Source organism: Brachyhypopomus gauderio, chromosome 1, assembly GCF_052324685.1.
Source record: "Brachyhypopomus gauderio isolate BG-103 chromosome 1, BGAUD_0.2, whole genome shotgun sequence".
NCBI lineage: Eukaryota > Metazoa > Chordata > Actinopteri > Gymnotiformes > Hypopomidae > Brachyhypopomus > Brachyhypopomus gauderio.
The window spans coordinates 28,059,223-28,081,716 of NC_135211.1; the positions used below are offsets into that span (position 1 = coordinate 28,059,223).

The 22,494-nt window shown below is 46.3% G+C and overlaps 1 protein-coding gene across 3 annotated transcripts in view; it reads left to right on the forward strand.

Moving 5' to 3' along the window:
* The first annotated feature begins 781 nt into the window (after positions 1-781).
* fbln2 (fibulin 2) overlaps positions 782-22,494 on the forward strand; it is a 43,855-nt gene continuing 22,142 nt past the window's right edge. Inside the window, exons 1-6 of one of the 3 annotated variants that reach the window (XM_077007656.1) lie at positions 782-935; positions 2,529-4,444; positions 17,720-17,852; positions 18,290-18,416; positions 19,693-19,885; positions 21,187-21,396. In XM_077007656.1, the coding sequence (XP_076863771.1) occupies positions 2,638-4,444; positions 17,720-17,852; positions 18,290-18,416; positions 19,693-19,885; positions 21,187-21,396 (2,470 nt within the window). In that variant the 5' untranslated portion in view covers positions 782-935; positions 2,529-2,637. Of the gene's footprint in view, positions 995-2,528; positions 4,445-17,719; positions 17,853-18,289; positions 18,417-19,692; positions 19,886-21,186; positions 21,397-22,494 lie in introns of all 3 variants that reach the window. The other 2 variants (XM_077007659.1, XM_077007657.1) reach the window with 2 other exon arrangements.

The window sequence follows — 22,494 nt, forward strand, 5'->3', positions numbered from 1 at the left end:
TTGTCATTCTTAGATGCTTCAGGACTAAATTAATTCCACTTTTTAGCCAACATTGTTCTGGGTGACAGTGAAGCTCCCTCAACATTTGGAGACAACATTTGCCAGGAAGAGAAGAACAGAAAGACTCATGTCATACTGACTTTTCAAACCTAACTCAAGCACAACTGCAGCTAAAGCCCAGCTACAGCTGCAGAACATTTGGGGTGTTTTCCTGGAGAGTTGGGGCATTATTACGTGTAGGCAAAGAGGATCTTGAATAATGATTGTGGTATTTGTACATCCAAGGTCTTTGTTATGAGACAATATCCTAAGTAAAAAATTCCTGAAACCAAAAGTGGACAAAAGGTTTACTAAACCAAAAGGTTTACTATGTTGTTTGTTTCCAACACCCCAAAGAGGCTTCTTTGCTGTGGAAGAAGGCTTTTTGGGGGGGAAGTTTTTCCCCAGTCTGACCTGCTTGTGATCTTAGAAGTTTCTCACGAGAGCATTCTCGCCCTTGAATTTACAATAACAGGAGTTTATTGATGACAGCGAAAGTTTCAAATTCCATTAAACGCTCTTAGGGCGATACGGTTTGTTTCGATTCGAACAATATTACATTAAAGTTTTTCCTTTTGTTCATGCGCTGGAGATGAAACAACTCAAACATTTTGACCACTCTTGTGAAAACTAACGCACGTAGCAATTAAACTCAATATTGTAACATAAATAGCGTGACTAAGTATTACATTTCTTATTACATTTCTCATTTCTAAGTATTACATTTCTCATTTTTGATTGGGGTTGTAGGTATAGGTCTCCCGGTCCCTCCCCTTAGAGGTGGAGGTCGTGGCTGTACAGCTGTCAGCAGAGGTTGGGAGCTGAAGCGCGCGCACAGATAGGCTCGGAGTTTGGAACTTTCGAGCTGGGTGACGGAGTAAGAAGAACGTCTCGAGGTAAGGTCCAACTTTCTGGCCACGCGCGCTGCACACGCAGCGCATTTCACTATATTGAGGTAGGGAACTTTTGTGGACACAAAACAGTAACTCAAAACGATCCTCGCTTTTGTTTCCAGACTTTAGAATAAGGTAGAGCATTAAGTTGCATACTCTAAATGAGAAATGTTCGACACAGCGCAAACTTCTACTATAATCTTAACACTGTTTTATCAATTCTTACTTTCTCCTTTTTACAAGCATGATATGCGTTGATTTTTTTGTACTATGGCATCATTTATATGCACACATATGCTTTCTGCAGCCGGTTTACCGTGATGAAATCGGTACTCTGCATGCTTAAAACTTTACATTGGCAGAAGGGTTCAGTTTGTCGGCGATATTAGAACTAAATCAATCCCGATAAATTATATTAATTGGTACCGCTCTATACGTTAGCGCACATATAAACTCATTCTTTTTTATTTAAGATCACTTCTATGGCTGATCTTTTTTTTAATTTAAACTGTTTCACAGCTCAGACTTTGAGGAGTTTTAGAACTAATGTAAGCTTTGGAAACCCTAAGACCGTTTTTCCTGCATCTGCAGTAAAATCTGAAGGTTCAATTCCTTAAGACATGAAAGCTCTCCAATGCAAACAAAACCTTTACCAAGATGATTCCTACAGCACATCTTTCAATACAAAAGCAATTTAACGAACACTTGCAACAGAGAGAACAAACAACGAACTGAAGGAAAGAGAAGAAAGAAAGCGAGAAAGAAAAGTGAAATGATGGTTTGCATTGGTTTGCATTTTTAACGGTCGTCTGTAACTTCAGTCACTGTATTTTTCACTTGTTCAGAAAAGAAAGACTGCTGCGTTTGAATGATCTTGAAAAGTTCTACACTGCATTAAAAACCTACAAAACAGCTAATCAGCAGATTGCTTGGGCTTAAATTCACAGTGTTCACTCAGCAAAAACCACCCGGATCTGAACGTCAGTAATACGGGGCATTGGCCCCAAAGACCTCTTTCATTACATAGTTTCAATGACTCTTGTGCACTGTAGAGGAAAAATCACAGCTGTGCTATGAATAGGCAGACAACCTGCAAAAATAACCCAAATACAAGAATAACTGTAGTACAAATGCCTCTATACTCCTGTCAAAGTTTTAGCATTCTGTCTTGTTAGCAAAAATAATTATTCTTATAAACACATACACTACCATCACTGAGTTTTATATAATGACACTAAAATGAGTCATGCTATACAGTTAAGTGATTATCTGCTGACATCGGGACTGTTTTAAGATATGGGATGGACTCGAAGAGGCTGAGCTCAGATAGGAAGCCAGATGTTGGCATTTCATCCATAACTCTGGACAGGGTCAGAGAACTCCACAGGAAGTCTGCAGCACACTCCCTAACTTGCCTTTCACTCTCTCTCTCTCTCTCCCTCTCTCTTTCTCACTCTCATTCTCTCACTCTCCCATTCTCTCTCCATCTTTCTCACTCTAACTCTTTCCATCTCTCTCACTCTTCCTGTCTCTCTCACTCTCCCTCCCTCCCCATATCTCTCTCCCTCTCTCCATCTCTCTCACGCTCTCTCCTAGACTCTGCTGACCACCGCCGGTATCTGGGACGGGAGGCGACCTTCTGCCCGTTCCTTGGGGGCTGCAGGAAGGAAGGAGACCTTTCAGAGTTGGTCCTGGGCTTGTCAGAATGGACCTGTTGAGGTTCCTGCTCCTGCTGTGTGTGGGTGGCTGTCTCTGCCAGAGAGACTGCACCGGCGTGGAGTGCCCCGTTCTTCACAACTGCATCGAGGACGTTCTGGAGAACGGGGCCTGCTGTGCCACCTGCATGCAGACGGGCTGCAGATGCGAGGGCTACCAGTACTACGACTGCGTCAACGCTGGCTTCCGAAAAGGCCGAGTGCCAGAGGGAGAGTCTTACTTTGTAGATTTCGGAAGCACGGAGTGCTCTTGCCCCCAGGGAGGCGGCAGGATCAGCTGCCATTTCATTCCATGTCCGGAGATGCCGGCCAACTGCATCGAGGTCTCTGAGCCCGAAGACGCGTGTGCGCAGTGCAAGCGGATTGGCTGCGTCTACATGCAGCAGAAGTACGAGGCCGGACATTCTTTCCACATGGACCCCTGCCAGGTGTGTCACTGCCCCAACGATGGCGGGAAGCTAATGTGCTACCCGGTTCCTGACTGTGACCCAATGAGAGCCCATAAGCCCATGCTCACGAGCCCCACCGAGGAGAGTCCACACCGGAGCCGTCCCCGTCACCCCTTCCGGGACATCCTCAACCCTCAAGGGTCCTTCTCCAAGCCTTTTCCACTGTCACACACAGACAGGCTGCCTCCGTTCAAACTGAGCCCAAGCCACATGGATGAGGAGGAGGAAGAGGAGCAGGAGGAAGATGAGTATGACTACACTACAACCGATTCCTCCGAGCCGTCTTTGCACAGCCTGGTCTCTCCTACGGAGTCCTCCACTGTTTTGGTGTCTCGGGCAGAAAACATTCCAGCTGGTCAGGCCTTCCATACAGGCACCAAGCAGGAACTTAGAGAGAGGTTTGGTGTTCATGAGGTGACCGCACACAGGCCACAGTTTCCGTTACATAAAGAAATGACTGGTGGAACAAGATATGAACTTCATAAAGACACCCTCAGAAAAGACGCGTTAAACATTTCTGAAGATAATGTTGGGAGTGCAAAACTTAATATTCCTGAAGATAGCTCAAATGAGAACAAATTTGCAATGTACAGAGAGAGTGTAGATAAGGAGGAACTGTCTATTCACAGAGACACTGCAGAAAGGCAGAGTTTTAGCCTTTATAAAGACAACACAGATGGAGAGGCAGAGAACACAGGAAGTGAGGAGTTTGCCATTCCCAAAGAGAGCGTAGATGGTGCCGGGCTCGACTACGAGGACATCACGTACAGTGAAGCGTTCAGTTACTCGCCGGCAACTGGGGCTCCAACTCGGCCTTACCTACGGGAAGCTACAACACCACGGCCCACGACTGACAGCACTGTTTCCCTGGGACCAATTCTGCCACACTCACCGGACACTGAAGACAATTATATCTCACACAGAGAGGAGATCGATACCAAAACTGACCAGAATGAGACGACAGTCCCGTTAAACAATGTCACCGACAGCGGCAGGAATCACGAAAACAATGGAATAGATGGAAAACAGGAGCAAAACACTGTCAGCAGCTCAGAGGCTGTGAAGCAAAGTGACTCAGTCAGCAGGGCCGTTACTTCACCCACATCTGAACGAGCTTCGGAGCGGCACAGAACCCAGTCTGAAAGGAAGCCGCCAGTCTCCACGGCCCCTACCGTAAGATCCAGGCCAACCAGCCAGCCACCCCTTAGAGTGGACGACGAGAAACCGACTCCGGTCAAACATCCCCAGAGTCAGTCCGAAGTAGAAGAAAGGGAGGAAAGGGAAGAGGAGAAGCTGGAGTCAGAAGATGGAGAACACACTCTGAGCTCCTCTCCTACAGGCCATGACGGTGAGTATGCAAGTCCCTTGTTTTCCTTAACAACTGCACACACACGCATCTGAGCCTCATTCAGACGTCGAGATCGTTTGTAATGTTCGGTGATTGATGCTTGACATTGACCAGGGACTGCACACCACAGTGGAGTGTAATTCCACTAATCACTGGGGCTGTGTGCAGACCGCGGTGAGGCTTTAACACTGTAAGAGCAGTACAGCGGGAAAAGGCCTCTCTCACAAAAGACTGTGATGACTTGCTTTCACAGTTAACATGACACTTTTAGCACAGAAAGGTTTCCTGTGATTCTCGGGGCCCTGCGCGAACACGGTTTTGCCTTTTCCAAAAGGATTTCGACACTTTAGCGGGTGTTGACTTTTTCCAGTTATTAAAAGAGTGAGAGAGTGAGAGCACAAATTCTCAGAAGCAGGAATGGGGTTCTGGATGAAGAGCACCACATCCCCCCCTCCCCCCCTCTCAATCCCCTGGGCACCCCCAACCCCCTCTGAACACACCCAACCCCCCCGATCATGCGACCCCCCACCCCCCCCAAACCCCTGGACACCCCCACCCCCCTCTGAACACACCCAACCCCCCCGATCATGCGACCCCCCCCCCCACCCCCCCCAAACCCCTGGACACCCACACCCCCCTCTGAGCACACCCCACCCACACTCTCCCCCTTCAGCACAACCCCTCACGCAACAAAACAGCATTGTGTTGTTAGCAAGCTCAAAGACTCTATTAGCACATGCTGAAGTTGTTTTCTTATAAACTCGCTGCAGGCAGAAAAGTGTCGTGGGTCTGAGAAGTGTTTATAGGATCAGCTCGTGAAATTCATTTTGTCTCTAATGGGTTTGTAAAACATTTGAGTGAATGGTTCAGTGAGGACACCAGGGCACTTCGGTCTGTATGAAGCTGCCCAGGCCCCAAATGTAGGCTCTGGGTATATTCAGATGTTCACACCCAACAGTGGAAAATGTCGTAAATCAAGATAGATCAAGTTTCATGTTTTTTTTTGCCCCTTTCTGAGGTGCTACACTATTCCTGTGTTTAATCTCCTCACAAATAGAGCTATGTAGCATTGACACAGCTTTCACAAATGTGTCACTTTACTGATTCAATGGGTATTCTGTTTGCCACTTTTTAATTACTCTCTGGCATTTCAACTAATCAGGCCCACCTTTTTCATTATTTAAACATTACAGCTGTGCAGTCATATATCTCATTTGGATGAAAAGGTCACCTAATTGTGCGTGAGCACCTAGGGGAACGAGCCAAATGTTATTATGCCATCCGCCCTGCACACCTGGTGTAGGTAGCACACGGATATAAGATCAGTTCTGCATTTCTCTTTCATGGTCAAGGTTTGATTAATGCAAGGGGTTTTTTGGAGAGAGAGAGAGAGAGAGAGAGAGAGAGAGAGAGAGAGAGAGAGAGAGAGAGAGAGAGAGAGAGAGAGAGAGAGGGAGAAAGAATCTGACCATAGGTAGGTGCTGAGAGGTGTCTTGTACCGAGAACGCACCCACCATGTTGGGCCAGATAAGCTCTAGAACCAGTTATCATGTTGTGTGCGAACTGGCTATAGCTCATTTCAAAGGGCTCTCTCAGAATGGAAGCACTCCAGGCTCTTGACAGGTAGCTTCTCCACCTCCTGTATGTCAGATAACAGCCAGGAGAGAGGGCCCTTTCTCACACTGATAACAGAAATGCCGTAACTCAGCCCAGGTGTTTATCATCACACTCATGTATGGTCACAAGAATTGCGCCCTGAATTTGCACCGGCTACGAAGCACTTTGTTTCATATTCGGAGATGAAAAACTGATATGTCCGGTTTATCAGCATGCCTTGTGAAACACGGATGACGGACACCACTGAGAACCAAGTCTGTGGTCAGAATTTCAAACGAAGAGCGTATGATGAATTGAAAGAACTAGTGGGTGCTGTCTCTTGTTTTTCTGAATTTGGTAGAGGTTAAACTTTTACATAAACTTTTATTATATGACAGACTGATTCTTTGAACCAAATTAATACTGAATAATAAATATGTAATTACCGTAACTTTGATATGACAGAGTGGTTCTTTGAGTCAGTATAAATCAGTTTTAAAGTATTACACCATACACGCCTTGGACACCGTTCCAATTCTGCCAACACTGACTAGCTTATAGTTCATGACTAAAGAGGAAGTACAGGCTGTAATGACATCAGCATACTGATGGGATGGCGAGGGTGCTGCAGCTGATGATGATGATGATGATGATGAGAGGTCTTGTGAAGGAGAGCTGATTTGTGCAAGGCTGAGCAGAACCTGAGCAGGTGCTGGTTTTGTTCCCCCCCCCACCCTTAACAACATGTACAGGTGAAGGACCCATGCTGGTTTTCAGCAGGAATCCAGATCTGGTTGTGAATTGCAGCCACTGAGAAGCCCACGCGTTTAGTCAGGACTTGCTGTTGGACTGAAGAAGCATGACACAGAGCCACGCTTACATGATTTGGTGTTTGTGATACCTTTTGAAACAGTTGGACCACAGAGTGTCGGTAATGATCCCTTTTGAGATATGTACTCAGGTTATATGTTTTGGTTGTTAAATATTAGTGACCCTGGACACAGTTTGTGTTTCAACTGACGACACTGTGATTATTTGTCATTCAGACCTCCTTGTACCATCAGACCTTCCTGTTATTCTGTGTACAGTTAGACCCACTTGTACCCCTACTACTAAGTAGACTGTCGGTCTATTCTCAGATAATGGAGAGGAGCAATCAGATGGGACCTTAAGTCGGATCATGTTGGTATAAATTACAAAATATTTTTCCTCAGGGTTTTGAGTGGACCAGAGACAGAACCCCCCTCCACTGTACCACCCACACAGCACACAGTGGCATTGTTAGGAAACAAACGTTAGAAACATATGCCTCTAAGTCAGTGTGTCCATGCAGGCATTGTGGGATTGTCTGGGTTTTATCCTGAAGTGCATTTCTCCCTCTCCCTGGTTCTGGTGTCGGTACAGTCTTCAGCGGGATTGCATTTCCAGTGTTTGTGTTGACAGTGGACAAGTCTGGATGTCCTGTTCCATACTGCCTTCACGCTGGTGTTACTAGGGGCTCAGTTCAGGGGAGGTCATCCCCCCTGCTGAACACACTCCTCCATAGTGCCACCATGCATCACAACAGAAAAATTTTATGATGCAGTGAGGAGCTACATGGTGTAAACTCTTGCAGTGTTTGTTTCTGGCCACTCAAACAAGCACTACAGGTATTAATTCGGAATTGGTCTTTATGCTGTGAAGATTAGTTAACCCCAATTTGAATTTAAATGAGCTTCTGCGTTTAATTACCTGTTGAATTATGTTCATATTGTGATAACGTCGTCCCACACAAAGAGCACAGGTGTCATCTAAGCTTACTGCTTAGCCACAGCGATGAGCCCAGATGTGTTTACATCATCAGCGTGTGCACCAGAGCCCAGGCGAGCTGTCCGCTCTTACGCTCTTCCGCCATTTTGTCTGGAGTCATGGTGATGAAAACAGTATACCACTTGATGGTTGGCAGGCCTTTATCTGTCAGCACATCTGGACACACCACCAACCCCAGTGCAATGACCCCCCCAACTCCCATGGACACTGTGGCCCCGATCCCCCCTCCCCTCTAATCACTAACGCTGATACCACACTAAAATCCCAGATCCTTCCCACCTCAGGGTCGCTGATGGATCAATGATACCGCGGTCCTAGGATGGACACCAATGTGCTAACAACGAAGCACTGACCGCCTGTACTGTCCCCTCCGTGTCGCAAGTTCTCTTGCATCAACACTAGAGATGAAGCCAAGGGAGAAACCAACCCAATCCCCCCCCCAACAGCAGACCTGGGCTCGGGCCAACAGCAGACCTGGGCTCGGGCCAACAGCAGACCTGGGCTCGGGCCAACAGCAGACCTGGGCTCGGGCCAACAGCAGGCCTAGTTTATTACTTTCTTTAGAAGCTCCAGAATATTTGTGTGGGTCTCCCCCTCCACTCAGCCTCTCTGAAACTTTACTTTTCCCCTGCACCTCTGAAATAGAGATAGAGGAATGAATGATGCGCTCATCCCAGCTGACAGCCCATGCAGAAAGGGAGGCCTGTTTCTGAAATGGAAACATAGTTTTTGTAGTGGCCTATTTCTGCAGTTCAATATGCCAGTGGTGTTGGGCTTGTGTCCTGAAAGCCCTGAAACCACAACTTGAATTTCTTTTTTATTTTTTATAACATTGTCTCGCATTGCTGCTTTTGAACATTTATTCATTGAGGCAAGATGGTTTGCGTAGCCCTCATCAGACTGGTGATATAAGTCACCCCCTTGATGGATTTGACCATGTTGTTTTGTGATTACGGCTGTGGAGTGTTAATAGAAATAATGATTTGATGTCCAATTAGTTAACCATGAAAACTTGTGATTAAAAGGTTAATACCTTCAGATTAGTCTTATGGCCAAATTAAAATCATTACTAGTTATAAACAGACTCATAATGAATCACATGAATGTGTGTTGTGTTGAACTTTGATAGCTCATCCCATGTTGGCTGTTCTTTAAGCAGTTCGATGAATTACAATTTACACAGTCCAATAAATCACCGATGGGGGAGATCAGAGTCTGGGCTCAAATCTGCTATCTTTATTAACTGAGATTAATGAGTCCAATCACAGTTCCCATAGTTCTGGAGGTCTTTCTTATGACATTTTCACATTTAGCAGATGCCCTTATTCATGGAAGCGTACATTTTCAATCATGTTACAGTGATAGTGTGAGGAGTCTTGCCCAAGGTCTGTTATTGGTGTAGCATGGTGCGTTTGCCCAGACAGGATGACTGAATCCCAGTCCCTGCTGCACTGTACCAACCTGACCACTGTGTTTTCTATCCTGCCGATTGACCCACTGGAGTCTCTCAGCTTATCTTTGAGTACAGTAAGATGAATAGCCAAGCTCTAGGTCTTCCGCCTATTGTCCCGCTGCCATTAGCCACAATCGCCCTCCTGTTCCTTTCCCCCTTTGCTCTCCTTCATAATGGCGACCTAAATCCACCCTCAGTGGCACAGAGAACACGGACGGCATCGCTAAGTGCTGACTGCTCTCCGGAGCCCCTGGTTTACGGGGTGAGAAGCCCTGTTGGGAAATGACGTCACGGGGTGTGGTTCGTCTGGGCTGTGATAGCTACTGGAAGTGTGCTCTCCACCAACAAGAGCACTGTTGTTGTTTTTGAGGGCCATTAAGATAAAGATCTTTTATAAATATGTGACACAATGGCAGAAAGATATTTATTCTGCAATCAGTTCAAAGAGAGACAGAGAGATTTTGTTTGGAGTTGAGAGGGGGACTTTTAGAATGAAATTAGCAGTTATTTTAAACTGATTTACCATTCAAAACTCCCCTTTAAAAATGTTGACATAACAAGACCAAGTCTAAACTCTTCCCTCAAGAATGTCATATAAGCCTTTTAGTAGAAGTTGAGGCAAACAAGCCAAAGAAACATGATTTATTCTCACTAAACTCTGATGCTGAGTCTGTGAACCCCAGGGATCTGATTTATACTGTGTGTTTTCATGCAAACGGTGCCTCAGCACGAGACCGAGGCGTACAACTGTCCTCACCAATCTCAGCATTTCCATAGTCCTGTCTGCTCTCGAGCTCATCCCTGGTGATTTGCCATCGGCCGTCTTCCAAAAAGCCCAGCCAATGGCTGCGTCTGATGTGCTAGCAACAGAATGACTGATATGTGGACAGTGCCGAGAAATAAACCAAGAGATCATTAAGTGTCTCTGCTTATTTCTTGGGGACAGTGTAATGTCCTTCCATGTGCAGAACTGTGCTGTTAACAATGGAGACAGAGAGGATAATGTTATAAAATATCATATTAAATATTATGTCTGGCAGTGGATTAAATGTTTTGCTGTTGGTTACACAGATAACTGTTATAAGAACCACTAAGTACATGGCTCAAATATTGTGACTTTGGCATCTGAATCTCCTAAGTCAGCAAACTTTCAAAACAATATTTTTTGCTTTGATGAGTAACACAGCAAGAGACAGAGGAATGAACTGAAATTAGGATAGATGAGGAACTACAGCTGTGGAACTCATATCCTTTGAAGTAAGCAGTCGCACGTCTTGTGAAGCCCAGACGTCCTCACACTGACTTCCCCAGACTCTCTGCTGGAAGGCTCCTTATATTTAGTGTCTGTGCTGGCATGCGTCTGTCGGTGATAGATTACCAGGCGCGATTGGCTTGAAGGGAGTCTGGAGACCGGATGTGTACAGGGGTCAGGGCAAGAGATTAGCCTCATTAAACAAAGAGGCATGACATTGAGTTAGAACAACAAAGCGGGAATGTTCATTGTCTGGGGTAAACAGGTTTTATATCCATCTTAATTAACACCGTTACGTTCTGTAGTGGGCTTAATTAACACTGCTGGGAATTCAGTGGCTGGGTTTTCATTTTGTTGAATTGAGAAGTTAAGTGTGATTCAAACGACCTGTGATTTGTCAGAGCATGTATGTGTTTGTCCACAGTTGTGGCAAACGTAGGTGCAGCGATAAGCAGGACAGGGAAATGGGAATAGGGGATTTGGATTGTTCATGTAGGAAGTGCCGTGATGGACAGGTCATCTGGTGGTGTTACAAGCAGCCCAAAGGAGCAACCGAAGGACCAGAAACAAGTACGGCCATGGCCCGCTACTTCTACACCAGCATGGAGACTCTGGCTAATTCTTCCTTTATTCCATTTTATTTGATATGTTGTCTTTTAATGTTTCATGGTTGTGCCAGGTTCTTCCTGTTCCTGTTTACAGCCACATTGGTGGACCGAGCAGCTTAGAAACAGTAATTGAGAGGTCTGTTAATTTGTAAAAAATAAATAAATTGATTTTCATTCTTGGACAAAGGACTATTTGGATCACTCATTTGAAATGAAAGACCTTCAGGTCCTTGTTCAGAGCAATGAGCTGAGAGGTGCTGTTTATCAAATGAAAGGTTTCAAGTGTCCCGCTCACGTACAGAAAAGCTGTGGACCCCTTTTGCTAAATTGCGTCTGGAAATATAACAAACCATTAAAACCCTTTGGCTCTTTTAGTCAGAATGATGGAGTCTGCAGAAAGTTAGTTTGCTGTAATTGGCTGTGTGTTAGCATCTGGAAGTCCATTTATCACTGGCCAAGCTGGATCTGGGAGGCTGTTACCCACGTTTCCCTGCCAGGAGTCTCTTGGGAGGAGGTATTGACTTGATAGCCCACCGCCCTGTTTAATCAGTTCTGGATTGCGGTCATTTCTGGTGTTTAGAACATGCTCTGGTTTCTCAAAAGCCAAGGTGAGATTGTGCAGTCTTCATATTCCTGAGCGCGAGTCCCTCTGGTTTTTCACCCTTCCTGTACCTAAGGGTCAGAGGTGATAATGTGACCAATCAGTTTGAATTAACGGCTGACTGATAACATGGCTGTGGTTGGACTTTATCAAGACATTTATCATCTTCGTAATGACTGCATTCTGAACTATGTTCTTTAATGAACAGGGTTCATTAGACTGCATTTATTCATTAAAGACAAGTCTGGTGAAGATAAATTCTGATCTATTTATGACGTATAGTGCTTTATGATGCAATATTTTTTGTTCTTTTGCAATAAATGCATTTTTTTTTTGTTTTGTTTTTTTGTTTCAATCTTCTGTTGTTTGAACTTTTTAAATTCTGGCTGAGACTTAATTTCCCTTGGTAGGACATTCAGAAGATCACATATTTCTGATGGTATGCAGCCAAGCATTAAACCCAAACAGAATAGATGCCTTGAGTGTTATTACCATTTTAGAGAAGACTGCATCCTACATGCTAGTTGTCTGTTCTTAGGAGCAAAAACCTCTGAAGCTGTAATGAGGGACTGGTTTAAAGGATCCAGGTAGTCAAACATGGCCATGATGATCATCGAACATCTGATCTCAGAATGATCACACCAAACATCCAATCTCAGATGTTACACCAAACATCCAATCTCAAAATGATTACACCAAACGTCTGATCTCAGAATGATCACACCAAACATCCAATCTCAGATGTTACACCAAACATCCAATCTCAAAATGATTACACCAAACGTCTGATCTCAGAATGATCACACCAAACGTCTAATCTCAGAAAGCTCACACCAAACGTCTGATCTTAGAATGATCACACCAAACGTCTGATCTCAGAATAATCACACCAAACGTCCAATCATCTTTTAGTGTCTAAATGTTTAGTGCTGCACTGCAATGGCAAAATTCTCAACATTTTACAAGGTTAAAACACACGTATCCCCTCAGCCCCCAACACACACACACACACACACACACACACACACACACATAAAAATATGCACAGTGCATTGATATTCATAACACCTCCAGACTTACTTGTTCTGATCTCGTTGCCTTTGTCCTTATATATGGGGATTTCTGCCCCATTTAGAGATCAGTTGTTTTTTTGAAAATGCTTTGTTTCACACTCATCTGCTCTGCAGATGAGCTTCCAGGAGACCCCAGTTGGAGTCCAGAGTGTTCGTGGGCTCATGTAAGCTTTTAATGCGGCACTCACAACATCCAAGCAAAACCTCCACTCACACACATGAAAGTGCTTTTGCTGCTGTGCTGTACTGCAGTCACTGAAAATCCACTGGGGGGTTTTGCTTTGTGGAGATCCACCGGATGAAGGACTACTCGCTGAACATAGTTGGCTTTGGGACATGGACTGTGAATAATCCCCAGCCCACCTCCCCTTCCCACACCAACAGGCTCAGTGCTTTTGGGCCTTTCTGTTCACTTTGGTGGAGCACTGTTCGCTTACACATGCAGTCTGCATTGTGCCCAGCCACATGCTGACCTCACTGCTAAGCACTCACACATCAGTAGTGTTCTGCTTAACGACTCAAAGAGCCAGCACACTGGGTCATGTGACCAGATCCCAAAACCTCCAGCACCTGGGTCATGTGATCAGATCCCGAAACCTCCAGCACCCTGGGTCATGTGACCAGATCCAGCACCCTGGGTCATGTGACCAGATCCCGAGACCTCCAGCACCATGGGTCACGTGACCAGATCTCGTGACACCCAGCACCCTTGGTCACGTGACCACCTCTGGAGACCTTAGGGCTAGTGTTTGCTAACAGGTTCCTAAAGAAACGATTGCATGCTAACAGCAAAACATGTATGAAAACCTGACAACATAATACATACAGTTTGTTGACAATAAATTCAAATCATGACAGGATTTTGCTTTTTTTTAACATGTAGACACAGGGTTGTTCTGTGCAAAGGCTTAACTTAAGAGCTGTAAATAAGCAATTACATCTGACGAATATTTTTACGAACAAGAGCCCAAAGGCGTAAATGGTAGTTATTCCTTCTTCACTTGCGAGTTGGTAGGCTTCACTTGTGTGGGCGCGCTCTCTGTGTGGGCTGCACAGCTGAGGACTAGGTCACCTCTCCAAAGTTTTGCTTCTGCCAATTACATGGAAGTAGGCAAAGCTAACGGCAGTGTCACCAGAGCCATGTTTCCCTCTTAAACAACTGCGTTGTCAGAGACCTCAGGTTACGCATGGATCCGAGCAGTCTGGGAAGCTTATTTAAGCACTTTCGCTTGAGTAAATGTTTCTTGAACAGAGTTGCTGGTGGCTGCATGTTGGGTTAGCTCCTCCCCTCACTCCTGTCAGTCCATAGATCGCATTGCATTTGACAGCAAAACAATGCTGTGCAACAGTAACCACTCCTGCACCCCCCCCCCCCCCCCCCCCACCTTCTCTTTGTCATGCAGTGGCAGTGACATACAGCCTAATATTTGTTGTGACGGGAGATATCCTTCCTTGGGGCCACGGCGGTGCGGAGAGAGAGACTCGCTATCCCTCCGTTCTTTTCCTAAACCGTTACTCAAACTCTCCTGCATTTATAGTCTCATAAAAATGACTTCCGTCGAGTCAGTGCGAGACCGGGCTCATTCATATGCGCCCTGGAACAAATAAACAAATCGGAACCGCCAACACTCGTGGGAAAGGAGCGTCAGTCATGCTGTGAAAGTGAGGCGGGGAGGAGGCGTTTGTGCCGATGCCACCAGGACGCGTTCCCCCTCAGGAGAGTGTAAGTGGCCTTAATGCCACCCAGGCCGCTGTTTCAGGTTGTCTATCCCCTTGTCTTTGGAGGCGCTTAGCTAATGAGTGTTTACGCTGCAATTTGCAAGTCAGGTTCTGGGAAATCCGTGATGACTTTCAATTGTCCTCCTCTCTCTGTTTGAGTTATGCAGATTTCTACCTCTGGCACTGTGAGAAGAGTGTTTAAAGGCACTAAAGACGGTGGAGCGATGTGGCGTAATCGCTCTTACCTAGAAAGTGTTCTAATCAGCAGAGACAGCACTCAACCCCTGCTGGTACTTAGCTACTCGTTACCTAATGTGAAATGTCTTGCTGCCTGTGGGCAGAGTCAAAGCTGACAGTAGCCGGTGTGTTCAGAGGCGATGATTTTCACACGAGCGTGCACGTTCAGCTCTGATCGCCTCTTGTGGTCTGTCTTTGCTCTGATGGTTCCCACTCACGTGTGAACCCCTGCCCGGGTCATGACCTCTGGTAAGCATCGCTGAAACGACAACAAAGTCTGAGCTACTCTGCTGCTCACCACATGGCAGTACTGCATGTTTAACACAATCCCCAGCACTTTGTATGAGCACCTAGAAGAAACTAAGTGTAGACAAGAGTGCCTGCAGCATCATTGACTGAAGAGCTTGAGTTGGGTTCATCTAACTGTTCTCATGTCAGTTCTTTACAGTGCTGAATTCTTAACGTAATCTGGCCAGAAAGAAAGCAAAACAAGAAAAACGGGCCCATGAATAACACGATAATAATGTCAGCGTGTGAGGATATTAACCGCATTGCAAAACTCGTACAGAAATTCATATCATTGCAGCAGCTGCCTGTCAGACAAAGACCAGCTTCGCCACGGCGTGGACGATCATCCTCGCTTGCGTGTAACCTAGAAACAGGGCAAAACCAGAGCCTGCCAGGGGTGACCCGAATTCTCATGCTCCGATGCTCATAAACAGACAGCTTACACTTCTAAACAGCAATTACGCCGAGGCCCATAACATTCATTTAGCCGATTCACAGCACGTCTGCCACTCTTGACAGCCAAGTTTTTTTTATATTTTTATTGATAGGCTTTTTCACCGGGCTTCTTTTCAGCAAGTTGATTTTGTCACGGTAATTAGATTCAGTCCCTATCACTCCCACAGAGAGATGAATTATTCGAACTGATATGAGAATAAATGTAAATAATTACCAAATTCTTCTGTCTTTTCTTCCTTTTTTAAAATCTGACTTAGTTTGCTGAAAGGATCATGGGTAATGTGGTGTAGGGTGTTAGTATGTGTGGAATATGGGGGTGGAGGATTATAGAAATTAAACCCAATTCAGTCGCTTTGCCTTTTTGCTCGTGATGGAGAGCGTGTGGCTTCTGAGGAATAGTGTCGACGTCACAAACTATTCAGCCTGACAGAGGGACTGATGACGCACACACACACACACACACACACACACACACACACACACACACACACACACAACTCAAGCTCATCCTGACTGGATTAACTGATGTCTTTATTCCAAAAAAGTTAAGGAGAGTCTTCATATATTCATTCATTCATATATGAAGACTCCTTAACTTTGGAGTGCGGAGTTGGAGTGTGGGTGTAGTGTAGGTGAGGTGTAAGTGTGGTGTAGTTGGAATGTGGGTGTGGTGCAGGTGTGATGTAGGTGTGGTGTAGTTGGAGTGTAGGTGTAGTGCAAGTGTGGTGTAGTTAAAGTGTGTGTGTGAAGGGTAGGTGTGGTGTAATTGGAGTGTGGGTGAGGTGTATTTGGGAGTGTAGGTGTAGTGTAGGTGTGGTTTAGGTGCAGTGTAGGTGTGGTTTAGTTGGAGTGTAAGTGTGATGTATTTGGAAGTGTAGGTGCGGAGTAGGTGTGGTGTAGGTGTGGTGGAATTAGAGTGCCGGTGTGGTGTAGTTGGAGTGTAGGTGTGGTGTAGGTGTGGTGTAATTGGAGTGCCGGTGTGGTGTAGGTTTGGTGTAGTTGGAGTGTAGGTGTGGTGTATTTGGGAGTGTAGGTGTAGTGTAGGTGCAGTGTAGGTGTGGTGTAGTTGGAGTGTAGGTGTGGTGTAGGTGTGGTGTAGTTGGGGTAGGTGTGATGTAGGTGTGGTATAATTGGAGTGTAGGTGGTGTAAGTGTGGTGTAGTTGGAGTGGATGAGGTGTAGGTTTGGTGTAGGTGCAGTGTAGGAGCAATGTGGTGTGGTGTAGTTAGAGTGTGTGTGTGAAGGGTAGGTGTGGTGTAGTTGAAGTTTAGGTGTGGTGTAGGTGTGGTTTAAGTGAGGTGTAGTTGGAGTGTAGGTGTGGTGTAGGCATGGTGGAGTTGGGAGTGTAGGTGTGGTGTAGTTGGAGTGTAGGTGTGGTGTAGGTGCGGTGTAAGTGTGGTGTAGGTGTGATGTAGGCGTGGTGTAGTTGGGAGTGTAGGTGTGGTGTAGGGGCATGTAGGTGAGGTGTAGTTGGAGTGTAGGTGGGGTGTAGTTAGAGTGTAGGTGCAGTGTAGGTGTGGTGTAGGTGAGGTGTAATTGGAGTGTAGGTGTGGTGTAGGTGAGAGGTCTGTGTGTAGGTGTGGTGTAGGCATCGTGTAGTTGGGAGTGTAGAAGCGGTGTAGGTGTGGTGTAGGTGAGGTGTAGGTGGAGTGTAGGTGCGGTGTAGGTGTGGTGTAGTTGGGCATGTAGGTGTGGTGTAGATGTTGTGTAGTTGGAGTGTAGGTGTGGTGTAGGTGAGGTGTAGGTGAGGTGTAGGTGGAGTGTAGGTGCGGTGTAGGTGTGGTGTAGGTGAGGTGTAGTTGGAGTGTAGGTGAGGTGTAGGTGAGGTGTAGTTGGAGTGTAGGTGTGGTGTAGGTGAGGTGTCGTTGGAGTGTAGGTGTGGTGTAGTTGGGAGTGTAGGTGTGGTGTAGGTGCGGTGTAGGTGAGGTGTAGTTGGACTGTAGGTGTGGTGTAGGTGAGAGGTCTGTGTGTAGGTGTGGTGTAGGCATGGTGTAGTTGGGTGTGTAGGTGTAGTGTAGATGCGGTGTAGAGGTCTGTGTTGGAACGGTGTAGGGGAGGTGTAGTTGGAGTGTAGGCGAGAGGCCTGTGTGTAGGTGCGATGTAGGTGTGGTGTAGTTGGAGTGTAGGTGTGGTATAGTTGGAGTATAGGTGTGGTGTAGGTGTTGACTAGACTCTCTGCTCCAGCCCTGGTAGAGAGCTGCTGTGATGCTGGACGGACGTGGGCTACAGAGAACCAGCACTGCAACCCTCAGCCTTCTGGAGGAGAAGGTGGAGGAGGGCATGGAGGAGAAGGTGGAGGACACAGCTTCCTGTGTGGGTAAGCCTGCTTCACTCGTTCACTCAGAGGGTCATTTGTCCATATGCTGTGACTTGTGTGAATGGTTTGTGCTGATGTGGATTGTATTGTTTGCTCCTGCATGTGTGTGTGCGTGTGTGTGTGTGTATGTATATATGCGTTCGTGTGTGTATGTTCATGCGTGTGTGTGTATGCATATATGTGTGTGTGTGTGTGTATGCATATATGCGTTCGTGTGTGTGTGTATGTGTGTGTGTGTATGTATATATGCGTGCGTGTGTGTGTATGTATGCATGCGTGTGTGTATGCGTGCATGCATGTGTGTGTGTGCGTGCGTGCACGTGTGTGCGTGCGTGCGTGTGTGTGTATGCGTGCGTGCATGTGTGTGTGTGTGTGTGTGTGCGTGCATGTGTGTGTGTGTGTGTGTGTGTGTGTGTGTGTGTGTGTGTGTGTGTTAGCGTTGTTCAGCAGCAGTGCTGTGTAGGTGCTCTGAGGGAGAGCCGCTGTCTGCTCGGCATGAACGCTGCTAAAGCTGGTGAGATGTGTGAGGACAGCAGTCCACAGTGTGGAGAGGACTCTCAAAAGGCAAGACACACACACACACATACACACACACACACACACACACACACACACACACACTTAAAAGGATACACTTGTAACACAGCACAGCTTCATCCTTACACACACTCGGAAACTTACACATACTTCAACAGAGATGATTATACACACACATATAGAAAGACTTATATGGACACACATAAGAAAATATAATTTTTTCATAAATATACACTCACATTTCAAAACAACTGAAGGTGATTAGTAATAGATATTAATCACAATCCCTTTGGATTATCATCCATCAGTGTTGCACCGTAGATCAGCGTAGTTTGACCTGGCTGGATGATAGGGCCTCCTGCAGGAGATTTACTCCATTATGTGGGGAGATGTTTGTGATGTGAAACGTGGAGATGTTGAATGTTCGCCAAGTCTAATGTTTGCAGTGTTAAATGTTGGTAACGGTAAAAGTTGATTATGTTGAATGTGGTTTATGGTGAATTCTTTGAATACAATAGGCTGTGGAATAGTGGAATGAATGTTGATTGTTGCTGGATGTGGGATGCTAGTGAGGTTGAGTGATAATAGGATGTGGAATGTTGGGATATGGAATGTTAGAAAGTGGAATGGTGTAAATTTGGAACGGTGTAATGTGGAATGGTGTATATTTGGAACGGTGTAATGTGGAATGGTGTATATTTGGAACGGTGTAATGTGGAATGGTGTGGATTTGGAACGGTGTAATGTGGAATGGTGTGGATTTGGAACGGTGTAATGTGGAATGGTGTAGATTTGGAACGGTGTAATGTGGAATGGTGTGGATTTGGAACGGTGTAATGTGGAATGGTGTGGATTTGGAACGGTGTAATGTGGAATGGTGTGGATTTGGAATGGTGTAATGTGGAATGGTGTAGTTTTGGAACGGTGTAATGTGGAATGGTGTGGATTTGGAATGGTGTAATGTGGAATGGTGTGGATTTGGAACGGTGTAATGTGGAATGGTGTGGATTTGGAACGGTGTAATGTGGAATGGTGTAGATTTGGAACGGTGTAATGTGGAATGGTGTAGATTTGGAACGGTGTAATGTGGAATGGTGTGGATTTGGAATGGTGTAATGTGGAATGGTGTGGATTTGGAACGGTGTAATGTGGAATGGTGTAGATTTGGAACGGTGTAATGTGGAATGGTGTAGATTTGGAACGGTGTAATGTGGAATGGTGTGGATTTGGAACGGTGTAATGTGGAATGGTGTGGATTTAGAATGTGGGCGTGCGGGGTGACACGACTCGGTTCCTCGGGCAGGAGTGCTGCAGCTGCTGTGCACTGGGTTTGCGCATGAGGCGAGAGGCAAAAAGCTGCGACGCACACCAGCATCTGATCTACCCTTGCGGACACATCTTCCTCACCTGCTGCGAGGAAGAGGAACAGGAGGGGGATATCACACCTGAGCTCAGGAGGAAGGAAAGACCAAGAACTACTACCCTACCCAGGAGAGGTGTGAAATTACCACAGCAACACACACACACACACACACACACACACAATTATTCTGAGAAGCACTGCCTGGTCCTGGACAGGTGGCGTATGCAGATGTGATCCATGAGGACTGTAGTGTGTAGACTCTGCGTGATGGACATGTTTGTATTAGCATGTCCATTATCCTCTATGCTGGGGTTCATTCTGAGCAAAAACAGGTTTATTAGTTTCATTTTGCAATTAAAGGTGGCCATGCATTCAGAATCATGGCTGCACCATGGCTGCACTCTGCCCCGAAGCATGTGTTGTCACGGTGACGGAGCAGGACCAGGATGGCAGAAAGGCAGACGACCAAAACCAAGTGGTGGGGTGTCGCGTTGCCGTGGACGCCAGCCTGCAGGTCTGCTTACGTCTCCACCTGCTCCAGCTCACCAGGCCCGTCTGCTCCACCCGCCTTGCTGCCTGAAACCAGCGACATTTTTCAGCACCACGCTTTGGTTTAAACCCTTGTGGGATATTTTGGGATATTTCCCAAACGTTTGTGCTGGTCAGTGACTGGAGGCTGGCGTGGTTGTGGTATTCAGGGGTCAAGGGTCAGAAAGGAAGATGACACCTTAACCAGGCCTCCTCATACCAGGTAAAAGGTGATGAATCGCAGCTGAAATGTTGAATGCCTGCCCCATGACATCTACATCCAGGTAATGACTGTGTGGAACGTTTACCTTGAACCTCCATGCCACACAGTGTGAGCCAGACACTAATCACAGTAACCACGGTGATTGAACTGCAATGGTGGAGCCTTGCCAAATTTCCATGTGACTTTGGATAGGTGTTCATTAGCTTCTCCCATTGGGGCCGCATTAGCGCGGACACAGAGCAGAGCCATTGTGATTGGCAGACAGATAGAGTGGCGTGGCCCTGGCAGATGGTGGAGGCGGAGCAACAGATGTGCGGTAGTGAGTTAGTTTAGCATGGGCCTGTAAGTGATCCTGTCATTAGTGTAGCCTGCTTTTATCTGATAGATGGCAGTGTGCCCTTGAGAAACAGTGGAAGTGTGTTACAATGACTCCTTTGAAGCCAATCTAGCAAGATGCACACACTTATATAACCATTATGCCACTCGTGTCAGTCTGTGATTGAGAAAATATAGTGTCATTTTAATTCAGCATGTTTATTTACATCAGTTTCTCTGTAGGTTTGTTTGGATATTTGTGAATATTTGTCTTAATTATAGTCTCTCTCTCTCTCTCTCTCTCCCCCTCCCTCCCTCTCTCTCTCTCCCATCCTCCCTCTCTCTCTCTCTCCCTCCCTCCCTCCCAGTGGCTGATGGCCAGTATCCTAAGCAGCCGCTGTCTATTGTGGACTCGGAGCTTGTGGCCAACTCTGTGGAGAAAGCCGAGGCAGTGGACCCGTGTCAGACATATGAGGGCCAGCTCTGTCACCACATGTGCATCAGCACCGCGGACTCCTACAGATGTTCCTGCAACCCCGGATATGTTCTGCTCCAGGACGGACATGTGTGTGTCGCCGGTACGGTACCAGCATTGCCTGCCAGAGATTCTCACTCATCGCTGCCCTGATGATGTTAAAAAACACAAAAACACCATGAAGCTGGATTTCCAGAGCCAGGTCTCTGTGCTGTGATTGGCCAGCAGCAGCCTTTTCCTTGACCAGGGAGGTTATCACCGGTTTCCGTCTTAACGACATTTATACGTCACACTGGTATGTCCAGGCCGAGCGGCATGTATAACGAAGGCGTTAAAAACACACCGCCAGTCCCGTTCACAGAGGAAGAAGGTCGTTGTGTCGCGCTGCTTTAAATGTCCGACTGGGTGGATCAGAACCACCTGCAGAGCAGCATACCTTCCATAACTCGAGACTCGTGCTCCGCGGATGCACCTACACATTAAGAACACGGCTGTGCTGGGTGTTTTAACGAAGAAGAACCACGGCGCCCCGTTATGCGAGACGCACGCTGGGAACGTTTTCGTTCATTTTCATTCTTGGGGACTGAATGAGCGTCTAGCTTGACTTTAGACACGGTTGTGTCAGTGTTCATAATACTGAGCATAATAGCTGTGCAGCTAAACACACAGATTAGCTGCATTGCTGTTTGCTAGTAGATTAAACTGTTGACTCTTCTTCATTATGAAGCACACAAATGCTCCATCGCACTCGCGATAAGGGGTCTGCCACTAAGGCTAGATTGTTCTGCCTCGTCCACTGAATCCAGTTTGTGTTTATTTGTCCCCGTTTCCCTGGTGATAAAGCTGAGAATGACTTCCCTTCCTGCTTGATGAAATTATCATAATGCGTCGGTGCTGTTTTCGCGGCTTTGGCGACATGTTCTGCAGGGATCTTCCCATGGTTGCCGGAATGACAAATACACAGCTAATGATCTCATGTCTACAATGAAGCAATTCCACGTGTCAGCATTCTTCCAGAAAGCCTTCGCTAAACCCGGAAATGACAGGAATTTTAATGACAAGAAAAACCATTTCCGAAATTTCAAAAATGTTGGCTTCCATAACTTGGCGTGTGCCGTGAAGCGCTGGGTCTTGGGTTTAATGTGTATCGCGTGCTTCACTTACATGCTGAGTCATTCCCAAGATGGAGACAAACATTTCT